Genomic DNA, 17,213 nt, shown 5'->3' with positions numbered 1-17,213 from the left:
TTTTTATATTTAATTTTATTAAATTGTTTTGTTTTAGTGGATTTTGAAAACGCATATTTATGATGTCCTGTATGATGCATTCCTAATTTAACCATGATGGTTTGTGCTGTGAAGGTCCTTGCAGAGAGCGATCAGCTGAGAAAAGAGGCAGATGATCTGGGTCCTCGTGCAGAACTGGACCACTGGAAGAAACGCATGTCACGTTTTAATTACCTGCTTGACCAGCTGAAGAGTTCTGATGTCAAAGCTGTGTTAGGTGTACTTATAGTAGCCAAGTCCAAACTCATTAAGGTTGGTGGTCTTCTGTGTTCTCAGCTTATAAATGTAACATTTACAGTTTTTCTCAGTCGCTTTGGAGCATTTCTCAGATCAGAAATCATGGGCCCTATTTTAACGATCTAAGCGCCTTGTCTAAAGTGCACGGCACAGAGTCTACATGGGCATGTCCGAGTCCACTTTTGCTAATTTAATGATGGGAAAAATGGTTTGTGAGCCAAGCGCAGAGTTTAAAATGGTTGTTCCTATTCTCGTAATGAGTATTGGGTGTGTTGGGCTTAATGTGCAATAAACTAATGAGAGTCTCATCTCCCATCACTTTTAAAAGCCAGTTGCGCTCACAGCATGCCGATTCCCTATTTAGATGGCAGCATTTGTAATTTTGTCTAAGAGACTCAATAATAATGTTTCACATTTTATTCCTTTAAATTTTATATTTGAAAACATTTGTGTGCTGCTGCGCATCCATGTGTGTGATAAGCAAACACGCGTTGTCGTCCCATTTATAGGCACATATTACTAACGCGCTCATTTAATAACAAAAAAATATTGCGCCATTGACTTTAGACTTTAGACCAGGTTTGAGTTGGTCAATGGCATAGTCTATTTTAGTTGCCTCAAAATAGCCAACAATGCACCTGATTCTGAACACACCTCGTTTTCAGACTAGAACACCCATGGGCCCAAAATTGTATTGTAGAGACTTGCGCTTGAATAGGTTACAACGACGACTGGAAGTGAACTTCTCCGAGTATTGCACAGAAATTTTGTCAAAGAAAAAAAATAAGGGTATTAACCGGCTACCATTATTTTAAATAAACGATTCTGTTCCAGAACATATATATTTTGAAAGTTTCTGGTTTCCTTTCTGTGCCTTGCAAAACATCAAAAGTTTCTGGTTTTCATTCCGTGAACCGGTTCAAAGCCTTGATTTTAATACAAAAAATTAACTGGGATTTTTTCCAACATGCACATGAAGAAAAATGTGTGCTTTAGAGTTTTATAATTAAATCGACATGTTATTACATTAATTTTGCTTCTTTTTCCGGCATAGTCGAAGAAGCCACAAGATTTTTTCATTTTTCAACCATAATTTATTTCCCTTTAGGTTTGGCGAGAACTAGACATCAGGATCACCGATGCAGCAAATGAAGCCAAAGACAATGTGAAATATCTGTACACGCTCGAGAAGTTCTGTGACCCGCTGTACAACAGCAACCCTGTAAGACTTCGTCTACTACTCCTCCCAAGCCTTATATTGGAGTAACTGGATGTGTTACATATTCTGGTTTATAAGTATTCCCAGATCACATTATTATCTGAAATCTTAATGCTTTTGTTGATACTACACAATACATTAAGATAAAAGTCATTTTATTAACCATATATCCTATTACAATGTTATAACTGGTTCATAAAGAGTTTATTACACCCTTGACTATTACCCCTGTTATTTTATAGGTGTCTATGGTAGAAGCCATTCCCGGCCTCATAAATGCCATCCGTATGATTCATAGCATCTCTCGTTATTACAACACCTCGGAGAAAATCACATCTCTGTTTGTCAAGGTAAGAGCAGGCTGACAGGCCGAGATAACAGAATAGCTTTTATCGCCTTAATATTTTAGATTTGAAATATCATCTTTATCCTTAGGTTACAAATCAGATGATCACCGCCTGCAAGGCCTACATCACAAATAACGGCTCGGCAACCGTATGGGATCAACCGCAGGATGTGGTTTCTGAGAAACTCAAAGCTGCTATTCGCTTGAATCAGGTACTGTGTGACATTTAGCTAGAGGATCTGCTCATATGGTCAAGGACAAGATACCTTACCTAAACATTTTTACCAGGAAAGGACAAATCTGTGCGACAATTTCCTTGACCTTTCATTAAAGAGTAAAGGATGACTTTAAATGCTCTTCGCTGTAAATTACTGAAAGGTTGTAGGAACAATTCATTAATTATCACCAAGTTGCTTCCAAAAGAATAACCTCGCCCCCAAAATAGTAGCTTACCAAAGATATTCTTTAAGTTACTTTGCATATAAAAAACCTGTGCATGAGTCTTTGTTCTCAATGGGTTTTTTTTAGGAATATCAGAAATATTTCCAGAAAACGAAGCAGAAGTTGAAGGAGAATCCGTCCGAGCGTCAGTTCGACTTTAGTGAGATGTACATCTTTGGCAAGTTTGACACGTTTCAGCGACGGCTGAACAAAATCCTGGACATGTTCAGTACCATTACAACCTACAATGCCCTGCAGGACTCCAAAATAGAGGGACTGGAAACCATGGCAACCAGATTTCAGGTATCATGACGTTGTGGTTTGTTAGATGTTCACAGAAGGCAATAGAAAATGCAACGATGATTACAATCTACATAAGTTATGCATAAATACCATTCGCAATATTTGTTTGCGTGTACAGTTCATAATAGTGATGCACTGCAAATAGTTACAAGACCAGATTCAAAGTAAACTTGTAATTCAATTGAATATAAAAGCATTTCCTGACTGCGATAACTTGAACTAAGTGATGTTTGTTCTCTCTGCTGCCCCTTGTGGACAGACTGCAGACATGCAGGCGAAGTGGGAGGTAATTGGTGTGAGCAAATAACAAGTGCATGTCTCAAGTGTTAACCAGCATGATCATAGTTTTTGTGTATATGCCCTTTCATGCTGATCTGGAATCAGTTTTGTTGTTAATTAACCAAGGCCTTAATTTAGCATAACAATGTTTGGTTCCCAGAATGTTCTTGGAAATGTTTCTTAATAGTTACATAGTTAATAGTTGCTAAACAGATCTAAAACTCTATAAAGAACATTCCTATATTGTTCCTTTTATTTGTTTACTAAGAAATAAGGCAACTGGAACCAAATACTACCGTTAGTGCAATTTTGCCGGTTTGCTGCTAAATCTGCATGAAAGAGCGAATTTCAGCTGTAGCTTTAACCTCAAACTTACAGAAGATTAACTCTGTGTCCATTTGCATTCATCTCATCTCTTTACTGTAGTCATGTGTTTATTTATTCACTTTTAATTTTTGTGTCCATGGAAACACTCAAGAGTGCATGCTTCAGGTGTATTGAATAATTGATCAAGCTGATAAAGATCTATCACTAACTCCTGTTCTTTGTGAAAGTTGACAGTCAGTAGACATCAATGAATATTTTACATTGAACTGCTCCCCTGAGCATACAGTGTGTTCTTGTGCACACAACGGTTGTGGCCATCAGATAAATACACTGCAAAAAATGAATGTCTTATTGAGTATTTTTGCCTTATTTTTCAGTAAAAATATCTAAAAAATTTTAAATTGAGATACATTTACTTGCAACCAAAGTGGCTTAAGATATTAAGTCTTGTTTACTAAAATAAATGGTGAAAATCAAGAGGTTAATACTTAAAACAAGTTAAAATATCTGCCAACGTAGTAAGTAAAATAAACTTAATTTGAGTTTATTAAAATAAGTTGAAACTGAAATTAAGTTTATTTAAAGAAGATATTTGTATTTGTTTTAAGCATAAACCTCTCAAATTACAAATTTTTTTCAGTAAACAAGATTTAAAATCTTAATCCACTTTGTTTATCAAGTAAATGTATCTCAGTTTAGGAAATGTTGGTGTTTTTTGTCTTGTTTTCCAGTATAAACATCTAAGACATAATTTTTTTCAGTGTACACACTGCAAAAAATGATTTTCAAGAAAAGATTTTCTTAGTATTTTTGTCTTGTTTTCAGTAAAAATATCTAAAAACGCTTAAGATGCTTTTTCTTGATGAGCAAAACAACCCAATAAAAAAAAGTAAAATTTAAGTGATTTTGTGCATAAAACAAGCAAAAAAAATCTGCCAATGAGATAAGCTATTTTTTCTTGAATTTTTCTTTAATTTAGTGTTCAAGATTTTTTTGCTTACCCCATTGGCAGATTTTTTTGCTTGTTTTATGCACAAAATCACTTAAATTTGATATTTTTGGTCTAAAAACTAGACTTATTATGTCTTTACAGCTGTGAATCGAACCAGTACAATTCAACAAGACCTTCATAGTTGTTTTTTTAGGTGACATTTACCCAAATATGGAAATCGTCATGTTCTCATTATAATTAAGCAATATCGCTCGAGTAGGAGTGTGATATAGCTCTATATCATCACGGCTGTGATTAGGCCAGAGGCACGAGGCCGCAGGCTTTTATACAACAGTTCGACGGCACACGTTTGAAAAACGAAAACTAGAAAACAACAACGGAGTAATTTTAAAAGCCTCTTTGTTTGAGAACTACTTCTTCCGCCACGGATTTGAGGGTGTCCAGAATGACAGGTAACACTTTCGGCTGCTTTGAATCTCATATTAACTCAATGGACGGATTCGCCGTTTTTAAATATTACAATTTCTTGGTCACAAAGTGTAGTTTTAAGATTAGTTCAGTCGAGAATATATATGTATTATATTTAAATCTACAGTCGATTAGTAAAGATAGCGCCTGTTTGAACGTTTGCTTAGTGAGATTCGGTACGTATGAGAACCAAAGCATGAGCGGACGTCAGTGTTCACTCGCCCCGCTGACCACCGCCCTCTCTGGGCTACATCTCTGACAAGGATTCCCTGGCTCTCATGTTGGCCTGATGGTCAAAAATTAGATCAAATCAGCAGTATTTGGTGTCATGATAAAACTATTACTTGTTTTCTTATTCATATTTAGTGTCTTTTGTGTTGTTATTGTTTTGGCGCGAGGTAAAAGTTAATAAAACTATACTTCTATAATGTTACTGTTGGTTTACCATTTCATCTTAACGCGATACGAGCACTCGGTTATTATTAGACTTTGTTCTTGTCAGTACTATATAAAACTGTTTTTTATAACTGTCAGAGAGATGTTTTTGCACGCTGCTTATAAATATACCAGTGGCGATATCTCATAACATGTTTTAATAGTCACGTCGCGATTAAATAAATGATCAATGTCCACATTTAAAAGCTGCGGTGCTTACCTGCAGTTCCACTGTGTTTTCGCGTTCTGATAAGAAATAGCTCCAGAAAAAAATGAGTGTTATACATTCCTCTTTCCAAGTGTTAATCATCCACACGATGTGACAAGACATTACTCCCATTAACTTTAACGTAACATCCAAGAGCGCTGATCTTTGACGGAATAATAACTTCCGATTGGGGATTCACAGACTGATTTATGAGCTAGTGAACTAATGAGACACACGGAGAGTGTTTAAAAACAGGGCGTCTGTGTTTTTCCATTCAGAGATGAGCCTGTTTAGGACCTCCATTCACTAGGTGGCGGAATGATACGAAAGGTGAAGCGGTTACTGTGCCGTTATCAGTACAATATCGCATAGCTCTTAGCCAATCAGATTCGAGAACCAGAAAGAACTGTTGTATAATATCATTATAAACAGCCTGAACGCATGGGAATTTGTACGTATATTACGAGTTGATAATTTGTACGAAGTGAACCATACAAAAACGTACATACATTTGTATAAATTCTGCAAAGGGATTATAATCTAGAAGACAAAAGCCATATGCAAACTTATTACATGGCTCATTGGAATGCTTGATTTTGATTGGCCAGTCGCGACATTTGCATTTTTGTTATTCACAGATAACAAACGTTCAAAATTAATAAAGCATGGTAACCCGGATGCTGCAAATCATTACACAAACATTGTATATAAATATGTCTTTTAATAACATACATGTGTGAGGGTTTGGCAGACAAATGAACCCAAGAGCAGACGATGTCGGGGAAGAACAGAAAACACTTTATTTTACAAACAAAAACCCACGAGGGGGTGCACAACATGAAACACTAAACTGACAGATAACTTCACAACTTGACTGGGTAACTAGACTCTGAAAGACGTGGAACACGAGAACACGACACAACACAATGATCCTGCACAGAACTAAAGATACACTGACATTAAATAGAATAAACCAAACAAGATAACGAGCAGGGAACAGGTGATGGGAATAAGTGATAATTAACAATAAGCAGGAGGACGAGGGAGCGGGGACAAATGACAAGACACCGGAGGTACATGCCCAAACACAAAAACAAGGCATGAACCTCCACACAAGGCCAGGGACTGCCAGAACTCTGCCACCATGACAAAATACAAATTTAACAAGACTTCAAGGCAGAGTCCTGACAGTAGCCCTCTCTCAAAGGACGCCACCTGGCGTCCAAAAAGGGAACACACAAGACAAGAACATGACAGATAATATACATGACAAGACTATGAATACATCAGACTATAAAATAACAAAAGGTGCAAAACAAAACTTATCAACACACTGAAGTCCACAAAATACTAATACAAGACAGTCCACGGGGGTTTGGGGTGAGGACGCAGCTGGGACTGCGTAGACCTTGGCTGCGCGGACTGCGCGGGCACCGGCTCTGGCTGCGCGGACTGCGCGGGCTCCGGCCCTGGCTGCGCGGGATGCGCGGGCTCCGGCCCTGGCTGCGCGGGATGCGCGGGCTCCGGCCCTGGCTGCGCGGGATGCGCGGGCCCTGGCTGCGCGGGATGCGCGGGCTCCGGCTGCGCGGGATGCGCGGGATGCGCGGGCTCCGGCTGCGCGGGATGCGCGGGCTCCGGCTGCGCGGGATGCGCGGGCTCCGGCTCCGGCTGCGCGGGATGCGCGGGCTCCGGCTCTGGCTGCGCGGGATGCGCGGGCTCCGGCTCTGGCTGCGCGGGATGCGCGGGCTCCGGCTTGGCGACGGCTCTCAAGAGCGCACTGAAGAGTGCTGTGCGTTCCCCCTCTGTCAACCAGCAAGGGGCTGGACGCACAGCAATGGGCAGCAGTACCGTGACTGGAGGCGCTGCGACGGACCCCGACACCGTCGCTGGGTTCAGTGTAGGCAAGATCATTCTGTGAGGGTTTGGCAGACAAATGAACCCAAGAGCAGACGATGTCGGGGAAGAACAGAAAACACTTTATTTTTAGACACTAACAAAACAAAACCCACGAGGGGGTACACAACATGAAACACTAAACTGACAGATAACTTCACAACTTGACTGGGTAACTAGACTCTGAAAGACGTGGAACACGAGAACACGACACAACACAATGATCCTGCACAGAACTAAAGATACACTGACATTAAATAGAATAAACCAAACAAGATAACGAGCAGGGAACAGGTGAAGGGAATAAGTGATAATTAACAATAAGCAGGAGGACGAGGGAGCGGGGACAAATGACAAGACACCGGAGGTACATGCCCAAACACAAAAACAAGGCATGAACCTCCACACAAGGCCAGGGACTGCCAGAACTCTGCCACCATGACAAAATACAAATTTAACAAGACTTCAAGGCAGAGTCCTGACAACATGACATTATATTTACAAATGATTATACCAAATAGCGTGTTTGTGACATTTGAACATCTTTTCTTATCTTGGGTTTTCCTCACAGAAGGTCTGTATTCATTAAAAATGAACAAAGAAACTTTTTTGAATCAATATTTAGCTCCCCTCGGCCTTTTTTTAAGTTGCGCTCCAGAATTTTTTGTGATTTTTACAAAAGTTTCACAAAATGCCTTCCAGGAAAATTTTCTTCAATAAATATATAAACATACAAATATATCAAATTAAAGAATAGATCCTCTGCTTTCAAACAAACAAAGTGGCAAAAACGTTTCATCATATCTTTATTCGGTCTCTTTTTATAACGTCTTAAATATGAGTAGATTTCTTCAAAAATAGAAATTTTTGAGCAAAAAGCTGCAAGGAATTTTGTTAGAGATCACATTCATAACATACACATAGTTTAAATTAGTTTTTGCTTCAGTTTTTTATAAATTGGGTAAGATCTATCTAGTGGATAATAGCGTAATTACATATTAACGTAAAGCGTCATTGGCAGGGAAATGTTTTCTCTTAAGTGAAGAGATACTTCATCAATAATGGGGAAAGAGTTAATGTTCCTTATCTCACTTATAAGGTAAATAGCGGTGTAATAAGCAGCATAATGCACAGGCAACCGGTTGTTATTGTGAATTCACTTCAGTGTGATACAGGACCCTTCGCTTTATGTCGAGTCCTGAGCACATTGTCAGGACTTATTTTTGCGATAACATCTGACTGCCTGTACATTATTCCTTTTTTAATCTAAAAAATATTGAAATACTGAAATGTACTATACCTTAGTGAAATAGAGAACAGAGCATTTTTAAATGCCTTCTTTTATGTTGCATGAAAGACAGACAGTCATACAGGTTTGGATTAAAACATTATTCTGTATAATTTGTTATTAAAAGTTATAATCCTGTAGTCTTGTGTATTTCTAGACCATTGTGTTAACCATGAAGAGAAAGGAATACAGTTTTTTGGATCAAAGAAGGACAGACTTTGATCAAGACTATGAAGCATTTTGTAAACAAACTAGTGAACTACATGTAAGTATATAGTTTACTCTTAAACTTATTCTTGTCGTTTAATATTATTTCTATGAAAGTGTTGCTTACATTTTTAATATTTCTTTCTAGAACCAACTGAAAACATTCATGGACAACACCTTTGACAAAATCCAAAATACTGAGAGGGCCCTAGATGTGCTCAAGAAATTTGAAAGGTAACCTAATAATTCATTTTTTTATTTAAAAAAGGTTAACTTTGTGTACCTTGTTGGTAAACCAAACAAACAAGGGTGAAATGACAAAATCAAAGTATGTTGTTTCTTTTCACATCGTCCAGACTCGGAATCCCTGACCTGGGCATCAGTGAGAAGTACCAGAAGATACTGCTGAACTACGGTAGAGACATCGAGATGGTCTGTCGTATGTACACCAAAGAGAAAGCGGACCCTCCCATCAGCAGAGACCTTCCTCCGATCGGCGGGAAGATCCTGTGGGCTCGTCAGCTCTACCGCCGCATCCAAGAACCAATGGATCTTTTCCAGCAGCAGCCCGGACTGCTCAGCACCCCGGATGCCAAACCCATCATTCGAAATTACAATCGGTTAGCAAAAGCGTTGCTGGAGTTTGAGGTGCTGTATCATCAGAGCTGGATGTCACAGGTCAGTGCATTTATTTCGTTTTAATTAAGATGATCATTTCAATAGGTATTGGTGCCTACTTGGCGCCAAAAAACAAATACGATGGAATTCAATGGGTACCGTCAACTTTGTGCTTACCATCATTAATTAAAATATCTTTATCATTTATCACAATTCTTCCATAATATTTTTTGTTTTCCTACTATGGAAGTCAATGGTTACAATCAGCTGTGTGCTTACCATCATTTATCCAAATATCTTCTTTTGTGTTCATCAGAAAAAGAAATTCATACAGGTTAACAACACGAGGGTGTTCATTTTTGGGTGAACTATCCCTTTAAGTTTGGGTTTATAAAAGCATTCATGTCTTTGTCTATAGGTTGATGTGGTTAAAGTGGGTCTCCAGGCCTCTCTGCTGGTCAAGAGTTCCCATACCTTGCAGCTGTATGTGAACTTTGACCCTCAGATTCTGAACCAGATCCGTGAGACAGACTGCATGACCAGGATGGGACTGGAGATCCCACCCTTTGCGGTCATCCTTCAGCAGAAAAAGGATGTTTTCAAAAAGAACTACAATAACCTTCAGGTATAACTCATATTAATCAGACAGGCCAAGTTTTTAATCATTTAATTTCAGTTATTGTTTTCGATTTTTCACATAAACTTACTCAATATCTAGGATATGACCATAGATATGTGCACTAGATGTCGCCTTGGCTACGGCAGTTCATTGGACCAAATGCGTCAACTAGAGCCGCCATCTTGAAACAGGGGAACCCCGCATCACCGCTATTGTAGGCAATGGTGTAACGGAAATAAAATCACCATAAATCGTCATGAATGCAGTTTTCTTGGTTTTCTTTTGGTTCGTTTCAACAGTCAGACATGTATTTAGCAGTGAGTCCAGAAAAAATATTAAAGTTTTGATATTATGAAAATCTACTTTTTCTAACTATAATGCATAGTTCTAGTAGGCCTAACATCCATACGCAGCACAAAAGTCCGGCATCGTCCATGAATTCAAAGTACAGGCGGAGATAGTAGCATTACATAGCTACGTCCTATGACAAGACCCCTGTTTCAAGATGGCGGTGGTTTTGACGCATGCTTAGAACCTCAAGGAGACATCTAGTGTATATATCTATGGGATATGACAAACTGGGTCACATATTTGTGTGCCATCATTTGGCAGACACGTTTTTCCAAAGCAACATATAAAAATATATTTTATCAGTATATTATTTTATCAAGTTGTGTTCTTTGGGAATCAAGCCTAACATCTTGACATTTCAGTTCACCAGTGTCCCCTTGTTTTGTTACGCAGATGATGGTGACAGAGAACTCCAAAGTGAGATCTAAAATTCAGCCGGTCTTTGAACAGCTCCTCCTGCCACACGTGGCTAAAGTTGATGAGGCCATCCTGCCCGGTCTGACCACCCTTAACTGGACCTCTCTGAATATTGAGAAATACCTCAATCGAATCTCTGCTGCACTTGGTAAGACTTGACACATTTCACAGCCCGGCTTTTATCATGACCGCATGAGATATATACTTTTAAATGCATGGCATGCTGAGATGTCTGAAGTTCAAGTTTTATTTTAAAATCTTTCCTATTGGCACATTTCGTTTTTCTCATGGTTCACAGAGGAGCTTGACCTTCTGCTGCACAGAGTGAATGATCTGGTGGAGTTCAGGATTGATGCAGTACTGCATGAAATGAGCACAGCCACCCTGTGTGTGATACCTGAGGATGAGCCGCGCACCTGTGAGGAGTTTGTCCACACCACCAAGGTTTGTGCACATCTTAAACATTGTTCACGGGTGTGCGGGATACAGCATAACAATGTTTCCAGTTATTTTATTCACAGATTTTTCAAAGTCGTGTGACTGCTGCATGCATACACGTGTTAAGCTTACGTTCATGCTAAAATATTGTATGTAAGGGGGCGTGTACACCAAAGTGTTTAAACGTCAGGAACACGGCGAACTGTGGTCGCATTTTCAGCTTAGCGTTTTGGTTGGGGCGGCAGTGGCTCAGTGGTTCATGTAGGTTGTCTACAAACCGGAAGGTTGGTGATTCAATCCCCGGCTGTCGACTCCAAAAAACGAGCTTTTAAAGACACAAAAGTGGAAAACAGGCAACTCTTTAGTACTACTATTTGTAGAACTGCGCCCACTAGTTGGAAACGTACTTGGTGATCCACTTTTTTCTCCTTAAAGACTGGGTTTTACTGCTCGACAGCTTATAAAAACTTGTAAACTTATAAAAACCTTGTCACACAGCAGCTTTTAGGCATTATTCTGTTTTTTGTTATAAGCCAGAAATGACGAGGAGGCAGCCTTTCGCAATACAAAGTCAATGGAGATGGTTGGATTGTTTTCCCCCCGGTGGGCGTGGCTTTCAAATTAGCATAACTGCGCTCTGTCTCTATGGTGACGGCAGGCCCCGCCTACTATTGGCTTCAAAAAAGCTCTTCACTAACATATGTGTGACGTCACAGAGACAATTCGTCCATATTTTTACAGTCTATGGTCCTAAAAGGAACTTTGGGGACCAGTGACTAGACCACTAAATATATTCACAGTTAAGGAATCACTTTGATCCACTCTTTAATATTTTTCTGATTTAGGACCTTTGCATTAAGGGAGCCCAAATGCTGCATACCAAAAGCTCATTGGTGGAGGAAGCAGCCAATGAGCTGATAAACATGTTACTGGAGTTTGAGCAGAAGGATGAGGAGGAGAGAAATCGTGAGGAGAGCAGGACAGAGAGCAAAATGGAAAAGATGGACAGTGATGGTGAGACCCGCTGTTTTAGAAATTAACTTTTTATTAAAGCGTAACTAAACCCTTGTCAGAACCTGACTCCACCCACTGGCAATATTTGAAAAATGCAAGAAAAGTGGGCAGATCCCAAAGGAGATAGAGGGGATGAACTAAGTGTGTGTTGAGATCGTTACAAGGGCGTGGTGATCTTGAATCTGCTTACGTCACGAGTCATTTTTTGGACCCACCATCCAATAGGAAAATTCAACTGCAGTAGCCACCGTTCAACCTGAAGAGGGCAGCACTCAGACGTTTTTACACCATATTGTAGTATTGAAACACTTTATATATCCAAATGTCAAAAAACTTGCTAAAATCAATGAACAGCACTAATAAAGCCCCATTCTTACAGATCATTAATTTGAAAAAGTTGGTTTAGGGTTTAGTTACGCTTTAAAGATGCACTATCTATCACCATCTCTGTTTCAACTATACAATTGAAGTCTTTTTTTTGTACGTGCATTGTGCTTCTGCGTGGATAAATCAAATTTATTTTAGACTTAATCTATCCCACATACTATAATATATATATATATATACAGTCTTGTTCAAAATAATAGCAGTACAATGTGACTAACCAGAATAATCAAGGTTTTTAGTATATTTTTTTATTGCTACGTGGCAAACAAGTTACCAGTAGGTTCAGTAGATTCTCAGAAAAGAAACAAGACCCAGCATTCATGATATGCACGCTCTTAAGGCTGTGCAATTGGGCAATAAGTTGAATTAGTTGAAAGGGGTGTGTTCAAAAAAAATAGCAGTGTGGCATTCAATCACTGAGGTTATCAATTTTGTGAAGAAACAGGTGTGAATCAGGTGACCCCTATTTAAGGATGAAGCCAACACTTGTTGAACATGCATTTGAAAGCTGAGGAAAATGGGTCGTTCAAGACATTGTTCAGAAGAACAGCGTACTTTGATTCAAAAGTTGATTGGAGAGGGGAAAACCTATAAAGAGGTGCAAAAAAGGATAGGCTGTTCAGCTAAAATGATCTCCAATGCCTTAAAATGGAGAACAAAACCAGAGAGACGTGGAAGAAAACGGAAGACAACCATCAAAATGGATAGAAGAATAACCAGAATTGCAAAGGCTCAGCCAATGATCACCTCCAGGATGATCAAAGACAGTCTGGAGTTACCTGTAAGTACTGTGACAGTTAGAAGACGTCTGTGTGAAGCTAATCTATTTTCAAGAATCCCCCGCAAAGTCCCTCTGTTAAAAAAAAGGCATGTGCAGAAGAGGTTACAATTTGCCAAAGAACACATCAACTGGCCTAAAGAGAAATGGAGGAACATTTTGTGGACTGATGAGAGTAAAATTGTTCTTTTTGGGTCCAAGGGCCACAGGCAGTTTGTGAGACGACCCCAAAAACTGTGAATTCAAGCCACAGTACACAGTGAAGACAGTGAAGCATGGAGGTGCAAGCATCATGATATGGGCATGTTTCTCCTACTATGGTGTTGGGCCTATTTATCGCATACCAGGGATCATGGATCAGTTTGCATATGTTAAAATACTTGAAGAGGTCATGTTGCCCTATGCTGAAGAGGACATGCCCTTGAAATGGTTGTTTCAACAAGACAATGACCCAAAACACACTAGTAAACGTCTTGGTTCCAAACCAACAAAATTAATGTTATGGAGTGGCCAGCCCAATCTTCAGACCTTAATCCAATTGAGAACTTGTGGGGTGAAACCAAAAATGCTGTTTCTGAAGCAAAACCAAGAAATGTGAATGAATTGTGGAATGTTGTTAAAGAATCATGGAGTGGAATAACAGCTGAGAGGTGCCACAAGTTGGTTGACTCCATGCCACACAGATGTCAAGCAATTTTAAAAAACTGTGGTCATACAACTAAATATTAGTTTAGTGATTCACAGGATTGCTAAATCCCAGAAAAAAAATGTTTGTACAAAATAGTTTTGAGTTTGTACAGTCAAAGGGAGACATTGCTATTTTTTTGAACACACCCCTTTCAACTAATTGCCCAATTGCACAGCCTTAAGAGCGTGCATATCATGGGTCTTGTTTGTTTTCTGAGAATCTACTGAACCTACTGGTAACTTGTTTGCCACGTAGCAATAAAAAATATACTAAAAACCTTGATTATTCTGGTTAGTCACATTGTACTGCTATTATTTTGAACAAGACTGTATATATATGTATATATATATATATATATATATATATATATATATATATATATATATATATATATATATATATATATATATATATATATATATATATATGTATATATATATATGTATATATATATATATATATATATATATATATGTATATATATATATATATATATATATATATATATATATATATATATATATATATATACATGGATAGATAGATAGATAGATAGATAGATAGATAGATAGATAGATAGATAGATAGATACATAGATTATACTTTATTAACATTATATATAAGTAGGCACTTAATTTAATTTAATACACAATCCCATATGCAGGGCAAACCATGCACAGAAATACACTACATATACAAAATATGTGTACCTGCTATGGAGTAATATTGTGTCTTTCATTTCTGTTTTATGTATCTTAAGGAGAGGAGGAAATTAAATCTGAGGGCCGTCTCCTTTCTCGTAGCACCACGGTCCCGAGCATCGGGCCCTCATCTCCACTGATGAGAAAGAGAAAGAAGAGATACCTGATGGAGGTGATGGAGGGAGAGGCGCAGGAACTGCTTTCTCATTTTAACCATCGAAATGTGGATGCATTACTGCGCCTCACACGTAACACGTTGGAAACTCTTCGAAAGCGCCTTCACACCTCAACACTGACGCACTTCCTGGGTTTGTGATGTCATTTTCTGATTTTACCATTGTACTTACATTTACCTTGAAGTACTGTGTAAATACCATGGTGTTCATATTTCACTACCATGTTATATATCAACATACAGTGTGTGCCATCTTATGTTGTAATTAACTGAACCATATTTTTTCCTTTGCTTGTCAATTAATTGCAAAACGATTGTTGGTTTGTTTTCCAGGGAGCACAAACATACTGAAATGTATACCTTGAAGTCGCTTTGGATAAAAGAGTCTGCCAAATGAATAAATGCAAATGTAATTTTGCAAAATTTGTCTTCCCAGCAGAGACAGACTCCACCAGTCGGCAGAAGGGAAGTGGGCCGCAACCCATCTTTAGGGCAGGGGTGTGTCTGTCTATTCCCAACATCATCATGGTTCCAGGTCTGGATGAGGTTCAGCAGGCTTTGAACAGAGCTGTGGACTTTGTGGTCAGCGTCAGTAAAGGAGTCGGCCAGTGGAGCAAGGAGAGAATTTCCAAGGTTAACTTTTATTTTAACATTAGGAAATGATTCACTGATAATACGCATGTCTGTTAAAGCTATTATTAGATCGAAAAATTTAAAGGAAAATAATATACATATAAATAAAAGAGATATGTTTTAAGGTGACAAAAATTCTCAAAGTCAGTGGGCCCTATCTTGCACCCAGCACAATTGACTTTGTCAGTGACACATGTATCATTCGTATTTTGCACCGGCGCACAGCGGGTTTTTCCCTCCACAGACGCACGTCGGCAAACTAGGGAATGAACTTGTGCTCCCTGGGAGGTTAAGCGCAAAAAAGGAGGCGTGCTCTGGCGCAAACCATCCCTGATGCTATTTTGCAGTTTCAAAAAACAATTGCGCCACTGACCAAAAAAAACTAGTCTAAAGTCAGTGGCGCTTTGCGTGTGGTTCATTATGCTATTTTAAGGGCGCATGCTTGACCATAATGTATGGCGTGCACAACGCGCACACACTTTGCTTATCTAATCTACACAGATGCAACAGTTATTTTTGCAAATCATAAATTGTTACAATGAAAAATATTAACACATGAGATGAGGGAAATAATTGTGGTGAGCATTGTGGTGAGAGTTTTTATTTATTGTGTGGCTGCGTTAAAAAATTCTCATGAAAATAACGATTAAAATATTTTTCATAAGTTTGTTGTGTGGCTGTATTACGTTTACTTTATGTAAATAATAATTAAAATGTTTTCATAAGAAACCTTAAAGGCGCAAAAGAGGATGTTTCCGCCGACTGAGAATCCAAAGACCGTTACTCAGTTTTTTAAATAAGCGCATGCGCAAGAACAGCCTCCCTCCTTCACAGCTCATATCTAGGAAACGCCTTCCATAACTCGTGCACGAGTATTTGAACAGGAGTGTTTGTTTACCACTGGCATATGCTGTGTCGCGTCAGTGGATTCATTATGTGAAAAGATATGATAATAAACACATAAGACGTAAAGTTAGATCAGTCGACGCTACTCCCATTTCAACTAGCGTGTAGCAGCCTGGTCACTTACAACTACAGTACAAGAACAACGTCGATATTCCTGAATAACAGTACAACAATAATTATTCCACAAAGAAAGAATAATCACTGTTACCTGTCGAAGAGAATTTTTGCGACCTGCGCGTCTGACACCTCTCTGTTCCTTCATTGCTCTCCAGTGTTGAAATGTTTCTCCAATAACGACTCTGGTTAGATAACATTCTTCTGACAAATTTCTCCTCTTCTCAGCGACTTAAAAACTCTTTCTTTTGCGTCCTCCTTCGGGTTTCTTCTCTTCCATGGTGCAGATTCGAGGAGGAAAGCAGGAGCGAAAATGAAAATAAACCGAAACTTAAGACGGAGTTTCATGCGCTATGCGCATGCGTCACTCGTGTAACGTTACTGGAGCGCGCACGTCTCTCCCAAGAAACGTAATGGCAGTGATTGACAAGCCAGAGGGCCAATGACGATTGCGATGATTGCATCAACGATTGGCTGATGTTTATAAGGCCCTACCTTATGCACAGATGACATATATTAATTTTATTACTTTCAGTGCGCCTAATAAATAGTCTTTTATCATTTAGTAAAGACAGTTTCAGGTAACATTGCAAAAATGTATTAAACAAACATCCTCTTTTCCACCTTTAATGTATGTAAACTTGATTTGTAAGTGTACTTTGGGGTTGGACCTTGCTTGCGTTTCTTGGGTCCGATTTCAAAGCCCCCAAACCCTTTCAGCGGTGACGGTGC

General features: G+C 38.9%; 1 protein-coding gene across 3 annotated transcripts in view; it reads left to right on the top strand.

Annotated features, from left to right (window-relative positions):
* dnah5 (dynein, axonemal, heavy chain 5) overlaps nucleotides 1–17,213 on the top strand; it is a 149,806-nt gene that overhangs the window by 20,349 nt on the left and 112,244 nt on the right. Inside the window, exons 7-21 of one of the 3 annotated variants that reach the window (XM_073871870.1) lie at nucleotides 115–291; nucleotides 1,385–1,498; nucleotides 1,738–1,845; nucleotides 1,931–2,053; nucleotides 2,370–2,585; nucleotides 2,845–2,871; nucleotides 8,593–8,700; nucleotides 8,791–8,876; nucleotides 8,999–9,320; nucleotides 9,679–9,885; nucleotides 10,624–10,795; nucleotides 10,946–11,091; nucleotides 11,931–12,099; nucleotides 14,713–14,961; nucleotides 15,265–15,461. In XM_073871870.1, the coding sequence (XP_073727971.1) occupies nucleotides 115–291; nucleotides 1,385–1,498; nucleotides 1,738–1,845; nucleotides 1,931–2,053; nucleotides 2,370–2,585; nucleotides 2,845–2,871; nucleotides 8,593–8,700; nucleotides 8,791–8,876; nucleotides 8,999–9,320; nucleotides 9,679–9,885; nucleotides 10,624–10,795; nucleotides 10,946–11,091; nucleotides 11,931–12,099; nucleotides 14,713–14,961; nucleotides 15,265–15,461 (2,421 nt within the window). The remainder of the gene's footprint in view (nucleotides 1–114; nucleotides 292–1,384; nucleotides 1,499–1,737; nucleotides 1,846–1,930; nucleotides 2,054–2,369; nucleotides 2,586–2,844; nucleotides 2,872–8,592; nucleotides 8,701–8,790; nucleotides 8,877–8,998; nucleotides 9,321–9,678; nucleotides 9,886–10,623; nucleotides 10,796–10,945; nucleotides 11,092–11,930; nucleotides 12,100–14,712; nucleotides 14,962–15,264; nucleotides 15,462–17,213) is intronic. The other 2 variants (XM_073871872.1, XM_073871871.1) reach the window with 2 other exon arrangements.

The sequence above is a fragment of the Misgurnus anguillicaudatus genome, chromosome 10 (genome assembly GCF_027580225.2).
Source record: "Misgurnus anguillicaudatus chromosome 10, ASM2758022v2, whole genome shotgun sequence".
Classification (NCBI taxonomy): Eukaryota; Metazoa; Chordata; class Actinopteri; order Cypriniformes; family Cobitidae; genus Misgurnus; species Misgurnus anguillicaudatus.
Note: the sequence above shows the minus strand (reverse complement) of the source record. Positions and strands in the feature narration are given on the sequence as shown.